General features: G+C 32.6%; 2 protein-coding genes across 6 annotated transcripts in view; one reads left to right on the top strand and one right to left on the bottom strand.

The window, feature by feature from the left end:
• Positions 1 to 121: 121 nt before the first annotated feature.
• osi (electron transfer flavoprotein regulatory factor orsai) lies at positions 122 to 2,006 on the top strand. Its single transcript, XM_028305425.1, has 2 exons — positions 122 to 285; positions 410 to 2,006. Exons 1-2 carry the CDS (start codon positions 241 to 243, stop codon positions 620 to 622), a joined length of 258 nt encoding a protein of 85 aa, XP_028161226.1. The 5' UTR covers positions 122 to 240; the 3' UTR covers positions 623 to 2,006.
• A 73-nt stretch (positions 2,007 to 2,079) lies between these two features.
• The window catches only part of Syti (synaptotagmin I), a 28,122-nt gene continuing 17,303 nt past the window's right edge, over positions 2,080 to 12,898 (bottom strand). For 3 of the 5 annotated variants that reach the window (XM_028305422.1, XM_028305419.1, XM_028305421.1), the window contains exons 8-11: positions 9,221 to 9,338; positions 8,196 to 8,329; positions 4,769 to 4,976; positions 2,080 to 4,160 (exon numbers count right to left, since the gene is read on the bottom strand). In XM_028305422.1, the coding sequence (XP_028161223.1) occupies positions 4,782 to 4,976; positions 8,196 to 8,329; positions 9,221 to 9,338 (447 nt within the window). In that variant the 3' untranslated portion in view covers positions 2,080 to 4,160; positions 4,769 to 4,781. The remainder of the gene's footprint in view (positions 4,161 to 4,768; positions 4,977 to 8,195; positions 8,330 to 9,220; positions 9,339 to 12,898) is intronic. The other 2 variants (XM_028305424.1, XM_028305423.1) reach the window with 1 other exon arrangement.

The raw sequence follows: 12,898 nt of genomic DNA, 5'->3' as shown, positions 1-12,898 counted from the left end.
GCGTCTCTATATTTTAACTACGGACTCGAAGATTTTTGCAAAAAAACCGGTTTCGCAGAGTACTTCACTAATATCCGGTCAAAGAGAAAGTTTAGGATAAAAAAAGAAAATGTCATTGTGACAGTGACGTATTTCCAAAACTTTCGTGATGAAAATAAAGTTTTGGACTATGAACTTGAATTTCAATAATATTTTCTTTCAATAAATTGTAACTTTCTTGGCTAAAGTAATATTACTACAATGAGTCAACCGCATCGCCAGGCCGTTCTCAATTTATATAAAACCGTAAGTGTACATTTCTCAAAAACAAACCAATTTACGTAAACATTTTTAATTTGTTTACTATTTAAGTTTGATATCAGTGATAATATGTAGGAACCTTGATTGTATTGATTTTGTTATTTTGCAGTTGCTGTTTCTGGGACGCGATTGGCCTCAGGGCTACGATTTATTTCGGAAGAGACTGCACAAAGTGTTTACGAAGAACAGCGAGGAGACTGATCCAGAAAAGATCAAGGTAATGATAAAACACGGTGAATTCGTCGTTAAAGAAATCGAAGCTCTTTACAAATTGAAAAAGTATCGTACAATGAAAAGGAGGTATTATGACGAAACTGCATAGCATGGGTACAGAATTTACTCTGTCTACAAGATCATGTTTTATTACTAACTTTATTTATTAGATTTATAGGTACTCATGAATTGACGTTGAGTATTGTAATTTAATAATCCAAAATGTGATAACTTAAATACATATTAGCTGTGAATTTTTACCTGAAATTATAAATGATGAAATGGGGTAAAATTTAATTTTATCTTTTGTTGTAAAAATTTGTTAAATTTAAGAAAAAGTAGTCATTGGCTTTTTTCTAAACAAATTTTATAGTACTATAGAACTAAAACTTCCTGAAAAGTTTTGTAGTCATTTTATTGTAACAGTGCAGTGGTAGATTCAAGAAATGAAACAACAAAATCTATGTAATTATGTATTATAGACATTCTTCATAGTTTACATAATTCATTACTATTATAAACTCTAAATAAATTATAATAATGAAATAAAAATATCTATTTATTTCGTCTAAAATAATTATTAACATAATTTTAATCGGACAATGCTTTTATTCAAGTGGTAAGTGATATGACAATTATTTGGATATATACATATAATAAACTTTATGAATATATACATGATACATCTACAATAACAACATTATAACCGAAACAAACCTACTAATGTATAGTCAAGTGCAAGAGATGGGCAATGGGGATACCGATTAAACCCTGCATTGTTTAGTGTAACTATTAAAATTAAGATTTAGAACGGATTAATTCAACACTAAATTCAGCGAACTTGGTTAAATTGTAACAAACAGCATTCCATACAACAGCTCAACACGCCACACAATATTTTCATACATTATTATGCAAAATAGTTATTGATAATTGTAACTACCTCAAAATCGGACCAATTATTATGTTGAGATTTTTCCAAGTTGTTGTTACACTAATGCATATCCAGTAAGATATTAAAATGCAATAGCTAATGGTCCATTAAGTCATCATGATAGCTTCCTAAAATATTTTTTTAATATTATTCCAAGGTTGATTACAATTTTTAGAGTGCTCAAGTGTCATAATTGCTTGAAAATGTATTATTCTGAGGTAGGAAGGTCCTTGATCCAATGATGGTAATGTCTTTCATTTCCGTTATTAGATCGCCAAATGAACTTTCACATAGTTTCTATATATGAATACTTCGTAAATCCGTCCGTATCCTTGGACAATTTTCGAGGGTGCTATCTAGTCCCAAAAGTCGAGTTCTCTGACTACTGCGCCAAATCATTTGTTAATAAAAATGATATGAAATTAAATGTAAATAAAGTGAAATTAAAAAGATCAGTGGAGACTAAGAATACATTCATGTATTTGCTGACTAAGCTTGAGTACCGGCGCCTACCTTAGTCATTACATTAAACAAGCAATCATGGTAATTAGGCACGGTGACGAAAGATGACAAATCATTGACGAATTTAAAGACAACGATTTGTATCAGCGTATTGTTAAAAGTTTTATTAGTCTAGCGATTATTCACATATTTCGTTTTTCTTAAGATTATACAAAACATTATTAAATAGCATGTTGAATTCTATATTGTCAATCTAACGAGGCCTGACCTTTTGATTGGCGCGCCTGAGAGTAGTGTTGTTATGATAACCATACAGATTCATAGAAGGTTTTGGGTAGTTCTTTCTTAGTTTTCTTTTGATCCAACCTTCCGATCAGTATCAGGATCGATCAGAAAGGATCGTTTGTGACAAGTTATGGAGTTCTTTAGTCGCTATTGACGACACAGCATTGTTGCTTCTTTCTTGTGACTTTCTTGCATTACCTTTTTAAATATTAATTTATCTAAAAAGATACACAAAATGTCCTCTTTTTATTTTGAAGTCTATTCACAAGAGTTAGAACTCTGGCGCAGTAATGTACGTTCGCTGTAGGTGTAACTTGCACGTTTCAAAATATGAAGCAAAACGGTCTATGAATCTGTAGTTATTTACTAGTAAGTACAATCTATATTACATTTAACATATTTATATTTATTGTTAAATACAGTACTTGAACCACAAGTCTATTCCTACTTGTTTCGTGTTGGTGCACTTCTAATACTTGAAGCCCGAGTCCGATACTCCTATACGTAGATATACCATGTGATCGTGAAATTTAACATGTGATTACATTATATACACAATAACACATACGTTTGAGATCAACAACAGTCAAGCTTTAGCTAAGTATGTAAGTATATAGACTTCATATAGAAATTAGAAGATTTCCGAACATCATATACCTAACCATGGACTTTAAATGATTGAAGTAAATGAATGCAATGAACGAAACTGCTTAGTAGACGTATATTGCAGTATAATTAAAGACGATTAAAACTTTCAAACTATTTAACAATATCTTTAGTTATAATGTTTATTTTAAATCTTAAACGTTTGACTAGTTTCGATGATACCACGTGGTTGTTAAGTGGCCAATTGTTAAATAAATTATAATTATTTAATAAACTATGTAATCACGTAGACCAAGAATAGACATTTCTATAAAATAATTACATTTTTGCAATTTTTAATGGGCCATAAGTAGATACTTTAATTAAACCGTGTAAAAAAATGTCATGTCTTAAAATAATAAAGATTATTAGGTACCTATATAATAGGCCTATTTGTTCCTCGTAAGAAGAGAACTTGAAAAATAATTTACTAAACAAAATATTCTGTCATAGCAACTCTTTAAGATACAACTCTAAATATGTTTTACTACCACAACAATTTCTCTTCTATAGAGGAACAATTTTAAAAGGGTATCAATACTATAACACTTACATTTTAGTAAAATAGAATGTAATAAATTTAACAGGATTCAACTTATTTACATAGCGTTAGATATAGGGTTTTAGACATAGGAAATTATATTTCGTACCTACGTAGATTGCGTTGCAAACGCGTCGCCTAGTTGCTACAAGGAATGTAAATAACACAGTTGTAACATTAACAAAGCCCACGTAGTAAAAAAAAAGCTATGTTATATTAGTATATCACTTTTAAATTAATGTTTTCGTAATAAATACCGACGTTTAAGTCTGGAAGTGACAACTCAACATAGAAACATTATTTTACGCCTCCCTCTTCACACGTCTACTAACCTCCCGCCAAACAACACAACACCACGACTAATAGCGAGATACGAGTATTAAATGGTCAATCGAGATGAAACAGACAAAAACGTCTATTACGAAAAAAATATAAAATATTTTATCATACATTAGCTACCCTCCTCAGTAAGTTACAATAAGTGATAGGCAGGTAAGTATGTATATTTCATTGTAACTTAATATTAAACTAAACGCAATCAATCCTATCAACATTCTCTATCTATTAAAATACACAGAGGATAGAATCTAAAATTATTAGAAGGATTTCAGCAAATACTTGCTTTAAAATAAATTAAACATACACAATAAATATAATCGTATAACTTTCTGTTGATCGAAAGATTAAATAGAAGGTTCAATAGCGAATTTATAAGAAAGTAAAAGTTTCGTAATAACTTTGTATTTTCTTCACACTTGGAACTCCGTCGTACTGGTTCACCTGGAACAGTTAATGCAGGAATGTGTTTTTATTATAAACCAAATAGTTTCGCTTGTATATGTAGCTCAGTGATTAGAGTATTTGCCCGACAGGTGAAAGGTTGTAGGTTATTTTTTTTGAACGGCAGTGTTTAGGCAGAGTGATAAAGTAGGAGCCGTTTGATCTGAAATACTCGTATTTTAAACCATAATTACTACTAATATAAATGCGAAAGTCGTTTTTACATGCAGTCGCTAACCAATTTTGATGAATTTAGATGTAGAGTTCTGACCTGATAAACAGGTAGATACGTGATAGATACTAGGAAATCGATCTTTACCTTTATGACATGAAAGTTTGTGCAAATAACCCCTAATTTATCAAGATAGTGATTGGAAAAAAAAACACCCGTAATCACAAACAATGCTTGCTTTAAGTGAAGCAGCCAATCGGACGCTACTTTTATGTGCGACCCTGTGTTCCTCACGCTGTGAGACCTCATGGTAATGTTTGTGAATATGGGCGCCATGTATGGGCGTATGATGTTTCAGTGACAAACGGACACTAAATTTGACAACCAGTATCTACTAAAGTTGCGAGGCGAAGTAGTAAATAATAGAGATAAGTACCGCGATCAGCCGTTTAATCCTTCTTCTCTCCATCATCGGGGTCCTTGAGGGTGTGCCACTGCGCGATGGGGCGCCGCGGGCTGGCCAGCATGTCGGACCAGTGGCGCAGCTCCGTGCCCGACGCGTTGTACCCCAGCACCACCTTCCCGATCGGCTCGGACGTCCCGATGCGGTCGTAGTCCACAACGGTTACCACTAGATTCACTTTCTGAAGCGCAAACAAGCATGTAGTGCACATTGAAAGTATTGAAACAAATGACGGTGAAATGTGAAACGTATTGTCCAGAACAATAGGTACAATGTAGACAAAATTTTTGTTATGAATTGTTTGTCGCCATTGTATCTATTAATCCATTTACGTTTTTGTGTGTGATGAAGTATGCAATAATAATATGTAGAATACATAAATAAATACAGATATAAATACACATGAAAGCATTTCGTCACATGCCACATATACAGAAATCATAACATTTGGTAAATAATTCATACTTACAACGCATTTTGGGGGTCAAAGCAAAGGTTGAGAAGGAAATTGTGAATAAGAAAAAGTTGATGCAGAAGAAGTACGAGGAACTGGATTCCTTAAACCATAAGTAATTACAATTTGAAGTCACCAAATTGTAATGCAGTTACGAGGGGAGATTATTGAACACCACTTAACTTGTAAGTTTTATATCGATAAAAGCCAAACTTTTTGAGCCCGCCAAAGATGAAAATCTTTAGCCGAAACACCCAGTTACAGGTAAAGGTTGACATCTCTTTGAAGCAGGAGTCACTAAGAGAGGCTTTAAACAATACAAAATAGGATTCAGGATTTAAAAGGCGGTTCATAGTAGGATCAGAGACAGACCAGAATATATGTAGAGGGGATATAGCAGATAAGGCAACAAGTATAACATAGGATTCCTACAAACATTCGACTAGCTAAACAGTACAACAACAATGAACACACATAAACAAGAAACACAACATAAAAAACAAACAAATATTACGTATTGTTTATAAACACATAGATATGTTAGAATATCTCAGTTGAAATAATAATTTGAGTTAGTAGTTTGTGTTTGTATTGAATTTTCGTTTATAGAACTGTTTTGAAAACATAAAACTCATGATTGTACTTACACTGTAACAAAATGTCAAATTATTAAAATGTAATACAATAGCGTAACATAAATCATAAAAGAAAATAAACAAACACAAAATCCAGAGTAAATAGGACAGTAGGATCGGTATGGATGCAAGTGGTGTATGTATTAATATTCACAACAATCAATACACAACATCAAATTGCGAACAGAATAGACAATTCCGAAAAAATGATCTTAAAATTTTCGTAAACTTTCGATAACNAATTAAAAAAAAAAATGTCACTTGTCAAGTTGACATTTGCCACGTCCACCAGCCACGTAACAAATTAGCTATTGGTTTTTGCAATAATAAAAAAATAACATATCATAAAATTGTGATTAAATTGAATAGAAATTATAAAAACAAAATATAAAATTGTGATTAAAATAAATAGAAATGTCATAACCAGGTGCCGAGAATTGATGAGAACATGGTAGGTGAGTGGATTTTTCTAACCTCGACGAGTAATCCCGCGTCCAATTAAACAGTTTACTCAATAACGTTTTTTTTTTAGGGTGTTCAGTAGGGGAGAACTAAATACATTTAATTGGGATCTCATTCAACCACCCAACGAGAGCACTATAAAAACACTTTTATAAAATATCTTAAGAAAACTGAATAGTGTATTGACAAGAAAGTACAATATTGCTTCTTATGTGAGAGCTATTTCACAAAACTAACTCAACAATGAACCTTGGGTACACCTCTTCAGTGATACCAGAGCTTAGCCTCCAAAAAATAAGGGTAACTTATTATGTTTCACATAAGGTTTGTTTTCGCTTGCAGTATTCGACGGCGACGGTTGAAAAAACAACGTGGTGTGGAGACGGGATGTATGAAGTAGCTTACTTGGTTGAATACCATTGAGATGGGTATTGTTTCAACACTTGCAACCCTTTAGTTTTTTTTAGATTTGAAAAGGAAGCACATTTTTTGCAAGTACGTGCTTATTATTTAAATTAAAACAAAGCTAGAGTTATTAGACGCGAACCTATCAAGAGGCCTCGATAAATAAATGAAAAAAAAAAGATTCTTTAAAAACATTCGAGTTTGTTTATTCATAATATAACATCGTTTTAAACGGTCTATATTTCGTATATTGTCTAATAATTAAATAATATTTATTTAATTATTAGGTACTCTACTTACACTCTTATTGTAAGTAGTCTTTATTAATTAGATAATATACTACTAAATAAAGAAACAATGTAACTATGAAGCTCTACATTTCTTTTAAAAATTAATTTTTACTTTTGGTAATAGATTATTTTTAAATAAACTTCTTACTGTTTGTCGGTAGGTACTTTAAACCAACGAAAAACTGAAATAGAATTAAAAAGCTAAATAAAATAATGTAGTTCCGAGTAAAGGATGATGGGCATATTGGGCGTTAAACCAACAGAGACAAAAAGTATACTAAATTAAAGCTTAATACTAGTACTTCATTTCATAATATGACAACAATCCTGAAATACGCGGGGTTACGGAGATAGAGGTCGTTGAATATGCAAAGTTTCCATAGTATTTCACATCACATTAGGGTAATAAAAATAGTATTAGGTCAATTATATTGCTTTTATCGATCATATTGAGAGTATTGTATAATATGTTACTATCGATTTAGTAAGTATGTATACCGAATAAATCACAATCGATTATTCGATTGCAATAATCGATTATATTGCTGAAAATAAGGAATTGAATTCACAATCAAATGACAGTGATGATGGTAATCAAATCGATTAATCGAATTGTTAATCGATAAATCGTTATTTGGCAATATCGATTAATAATCCATCCGTGATCGATTATGCGAAAACACTACAACTTATCTGGTAGAAATCCCATTGAAACATGACTGTGTTCATGTTATTTCTCTAAATGGTACTTAGGTATGGTCCTACGCTTATAATGTAGAACATGGTTTAAATATACCATTTTTTGGCCCCACTCCTGAACTGTTGGACATAATAATAGATAAATAACTTAATGTATCTAAAATGTAAGTAGATAAGTATATTAATTAATAATATTTTTTGTTTGCGCAATAAAGCACCTATTACTATTACACATTATGTCAATTTCCAAGCAAACCCGGGAGTTTTTGGTAGTTATTTATATGAAAATATATTTCTGATATTAAGTCCTAACAAATAATAGTAGTTACATTTCTGTTGGTTTTACGCCCAGATTCCATAGAAAAGTGCCCATCATCCTTTAGTTTCGGAGTTTTATTCGGATAATTGTCGAATCTGAACGCTGCGACATCGAATTTTGCAATCTCGGCTCGCACCTGTATTTGTTCGAATGGTACTTCAAAAGTAAATGACTCGTTGTAATAGGGATTCAGTGTGCATTTCTTGATGCTCGTTTTCTTCTTTTTGAGACGTTTGCCGTTTTGCATGAGTGCTATCTTTACGTACGGATCTGTTGAGCCGCGCAGCAATCAGGATATGAAACAGAAAAATTCAGGATTAAACTCATTTTATACTTACTTACTTAATGAGTTGTTTAAAATATGAATGAAAAAGTAATAAAAGTAGAGGATCCTAAGCGAGATATTGCATTTTCTAGATTGTTTCCTTCATCTATCATTAGAAAATGGCGCTAAGTATAACTCAAACATAAATTAAAATGTACTTAATGATCTCAGGAAACAATCTACTCGTGTTACCTACTTACAAAATAATGGATTGAATACCATTTATTAGTTTTAAAGTTGCTTGTATTTTCAACCCATTATTGCCATTAATTATTAACAAGCGTGATGGAATACCATAAATATTTTCTGAGTAGATAGATACAATATTGCATATATTAATGGTGAAGAGTAAAATTACTTGTGAGAAAATAATAATAGCAAATAAATCTTTACTTAAGTATTTATGTAGGTAATTAAATATTATCGCATGAAACTAGTGTGTACGAATACCTAACGCAAAGTGTAGAGTTCTATTTTACTAGATTAATGTAACACATTTACTAATAATGTAACTGTGATAAAATGAAATTACATGCATGTTAAATATTTTGAGCAAAACTTCTATCCTAAATTTTAATACACACCCTTTATCGATAAAACAGTAAAATATAACAAATGTTACACTAAAATCCCTGTGAAATTAGATAATAGTGTTATCAGTGTCATAAATAAATAGGATAACCGAGCACAACATCGAGATGTTACACACAGCAGCAATATCAGGCGTATCATATAGACCTTCCGATCCCTCTTATTTTTCATGAAATAAGAATGAGGTTCAGTGCAACTGTTACGCTAGATATGCCGCGAGTGTATCTCAAACGTGCGAATGTTACCTGATAGGCCACCGACGTCCATTTTCTTTAGGTTCTTCGCTTCCAAAATGACAACTGTGAGTTTCCCGGCCGTGGGCACATAACGCAATGAGAAACATATGTCTCCCAGCTTGTTGTCCTGCAAAATGTACGCGTATGTCAATTCTTTTTAGTCAACAAGTCAAGGCTGTAAACTGAAATACTTACTAAAATATTTGTAAGTAATACTTCGAAATAAGGTGGAGTTCGAAAAATTATCTGCCAGCAGTCGACAAGTGAATGTTAGAACAATATTATGCAATTATGTTAATGTTCAGTACCTATTGATAATTTCTAACCAGTATGATATCTTTTTGGTTGTGCATTGTTTCTCGGGTAGAAGAGTTTATTGGGATGTGAAAGTATGGAAGATAAAAGAGGAAGAGTTGTGTATGTAAGGATTACTAATAGCGTTCAGAGACCGGGTTAGAAAAGCTTTTTATAAAACATACAAATAATATATGGGCCATAAATAACGCGGCTTAGGGTGGGTCAGGGCACTCAAATCTCGTTACACGAAACAAAAATAAATGAACAAAACAATAGCTTCGTGTAGTCACCTAAAAGCGTAGTTATGGTTGTTGGAGTGGGCGGCGCAGTGTTTCAGTTTGGGTTTTTTTCTTAAGAATCAAATAAGATTGAAGCAAAGACAAAACTGAAGAACTGCCCCGTAGCACGTGCGGAGGACGCATAGCCCATAGACAGTTGAGATAGCCTCAATCGGGATAGAGATTGCATCTAATCATACGCACATTTGACGAACACTTTCATTGCGTTACATATAACGTTTTAGCACATAAATAATTTCATCTAAAACATGAAATTAAACACGATACATATCTGTTAACACATTCTAAACGACGAACAAAAAATACTTGGGTACACCAACGTTCAAACCTAATATGAAGCAATCATTTTCCGCTGTAATATATAATTTATATTTGTAACAGAAATAATGTGGTCATTACGATCTGTTGCCGAAATGAAGCCAATTCTATTTTTGTAACACCCAGCTCAGATCATCAAAGTGCTCACCTTACGGCCTAATCCTCCAGAAGTGACCTAAGTGTGCAATTATTACCTTTATCTGACGAAGCCTACTCTGCAAAGAAGACTAACCATTTTAGGAACAGATCGCAATTATGTCTAGTACACATAATACACATAACATACACGACACGGTCACAGTGTCTCTACTGCTCCCAACAAAGAAATAGCTTCTTTATCAACATTTATTAAACCTTAATTCTCTGACACATAGCCGGCACGATAGCGATACGACGAGAGCGCAGCTCTATTTCCTTATTATTTGACAGTCGTCGCACGCGCCGTGTATGTGATATTAAACACGTCGACATCTTAGTATTTATTTAGTTATTTGGTTTGAAAACGTGTTGTCTATCTGCGCTCACCTCTTTTCGCACTCATACCGTATGGCAGAGCCAGTACAATGTTTTTTCTTCATTTTAATATTTATTTACTCTACATAGTTAATAGCATTTCTTTCTTGAGCTAGTTCAGGTTAACACTCAGAGTTGGAAGTGCAACACATTACCAGTAACATCGACAATATACACTGACACGTACACATTGCAAACAATCATTAATGGTGTAGAAACATTGAGTTGCTATTTTATTCTGGTTAGGATTATGTAAATTGGATTTATTTATCGCTGTCACGCACCTCTTGTTTATTTTTAGATTATAAATAGAGCATATCATTTTATTTTACAAAATTACAGCAGGTATAAAAACAAATTATTAGAGCAGGTATAATATATTTTTATTGCATTTCAAACACGAATGCTTGCATATGGAGCTTCTATGAAAACTTAATGTTTCGACCTAGTTTGTTTTGGCGGTGGTCACGAATGAACTTATTATTACAGTTGTTTGTTTTATGTACAATCTGATTTGTTTTATTAATAAATAAGGTGCTGTGCTAAGCTTTTTAGTCTCGACTGAACTTGCTTAAGTAACACTGAAACCATTATTTTGTATTAACTAAAGGTAAAATAGGTGAGTGACAACTTTTATCCTACAGCTAGATCGGCACGTAGGATGCATGTAGTTGTAAGTTTTAAAAGTTGATTTAAAAGATTATAAAATTCCTACACCATTAGTACTACGTTTTGCCATGCAGCTGTTTGTGGTGCATTATTGTTAATCTCCTCACAGCGGTCAGCAGAAGGCGACCTGTAACACATTATTTGTATTCAGTTACAAAGAAACTATATTATGATGATCACTTAAGAAATCTAAAATATAGTCTTCTATTGCCTTGGGATTTTACCTTATAGACTGGGCGTAGTAAAAGTATGTACCTTTTGCCCATACCGCTTTTTGCGGTCATATTTTTAACAAATTGTAGAGCCAATATAAGAAAGTTGTTAAAAACAATTAAGGTGTGTTACAATGGCAATCAGGTTTGAATAACAAACGTCATAGCAACTTTCGAGTATGACGTTAAGATAATGCCTTTGAATTTTGAAGCGGAATTACGAAGTTATCTGAGAAAAAATAAAGATAAGTTAGGTATTGATACCAAATGAAATAAGAAAATGTAAAAATCTTAGTAAATTCAATATTTTTTCTTAGATAACAACATTTGCGTAGCCCGAGTGGTGAAATTGAAAGTACCAATCTAATAGCGAATAGCCAATTAAAACACACACTTATTAAAATTGATTAGTTCATCACCCTGAGTTGACAAATCATTCCAACCTAATTACATACACATTACAGAATTTTGAAAAAAATGTGTGACAATAGGTACATATTACATTAATACAAGTCAGGGAGATCACATAAAGCTACGACGATATATAACATTTACACTAGTAACATATACATGCAACATTCCCCAGCCGCAATATAAAATTAAAACAAGTGTTGGATGGATAAAAATAAACTTATAAACAAAATGTGGTTATGATAGGTGATAGGTAAAGGTGAACCATTTTGCCGTGGATATTGAAATCCGAATGATGCCTAATTTCCTATGTATAACCTAGCAATTTGACGATATTTTTCTATGGAAAACACCTTTATTCACTAATCAGTAGATTTCGTATAGACGTGTTCGGAAGTGGTGAATTTATATTTAAATAATTATATCTTGATGTGTCTCAAAATAATACTTACGTGAATGATCATTTCGTTTTTGAAGCGGCATGCAAGATTGTTCAGGACACAATCAAACACAGCCAAGCAGAGCAGAGAAAATATGGAGAAAAAGAGAAAAACCAAGTAAATACATTTTTGCTGTCGAAATTAATTTTATCAGAAAAATAAATGACGACTCAATCCACATTGAGGGGCCTTGACTCCAACGCGCATCGCATCTGGCCACGACGCAACCGTGATAAGGCCGCAACCCAAAGTCATAGTGAAAGAAAGGATAGCTTCAAGATTATGTCATTAATGTTTATGGTCAAGGTTCCTCTGATCAAAAAAGTGCAGTAAAATTTCAAAAAATGTAAGTAAGTATACCATCCTTTCAAGGAGCTTGATATGAAAGAAAAACAGCAGCTTGAAAATGCTAAATCCAATCATGGACTGAATAGCTAAGTAGTTGGAACTTAAAAACTAAATAATAGGCGGATAATATGATGAAAGGATGTTATAATGTAAAGTAATGCTGTGTTGCCAAAACCCATA

Source organism: Ostrinia furnacalis, unplaced genomic scaffold, assembly GCF_004193835.3.
Source record: "Ostrinia furnacalis isolate ACB-3 unplaced genomic scaffold, ASM419383v2 OfSCF1657, whole genome shotgun sequence".
NCBI classification, from domain to species: domain Eukaryota; kingdom Metazoa; phylum Arthropoda; class Insecta; order Lepidoptera; family Crambidae; genus Ostrinia; species Ostrinia furnacalis.
The sequence above is the reverse complement of the archived record's forward strand: the minus strand, read 5'-3'. Positions and strand labels throughout refer to the sequence as shown.

Excerpts from the sequence above, each read along its gene's own strand:
- osi (XM_028305425.1), top strand. The coding sequence starts at position 241 with ATGAGTCAACCGCATCGCCAGGCCGTTCTCAATTTATATAAAACC. Across the intron at positions 286-409 it reads TTCTCAATTTATATAAAACC|TTGCTGTTTCTGGGACGCGA; the intron begins GTAAGTGTACAT and ends GTTATTTTGCAG.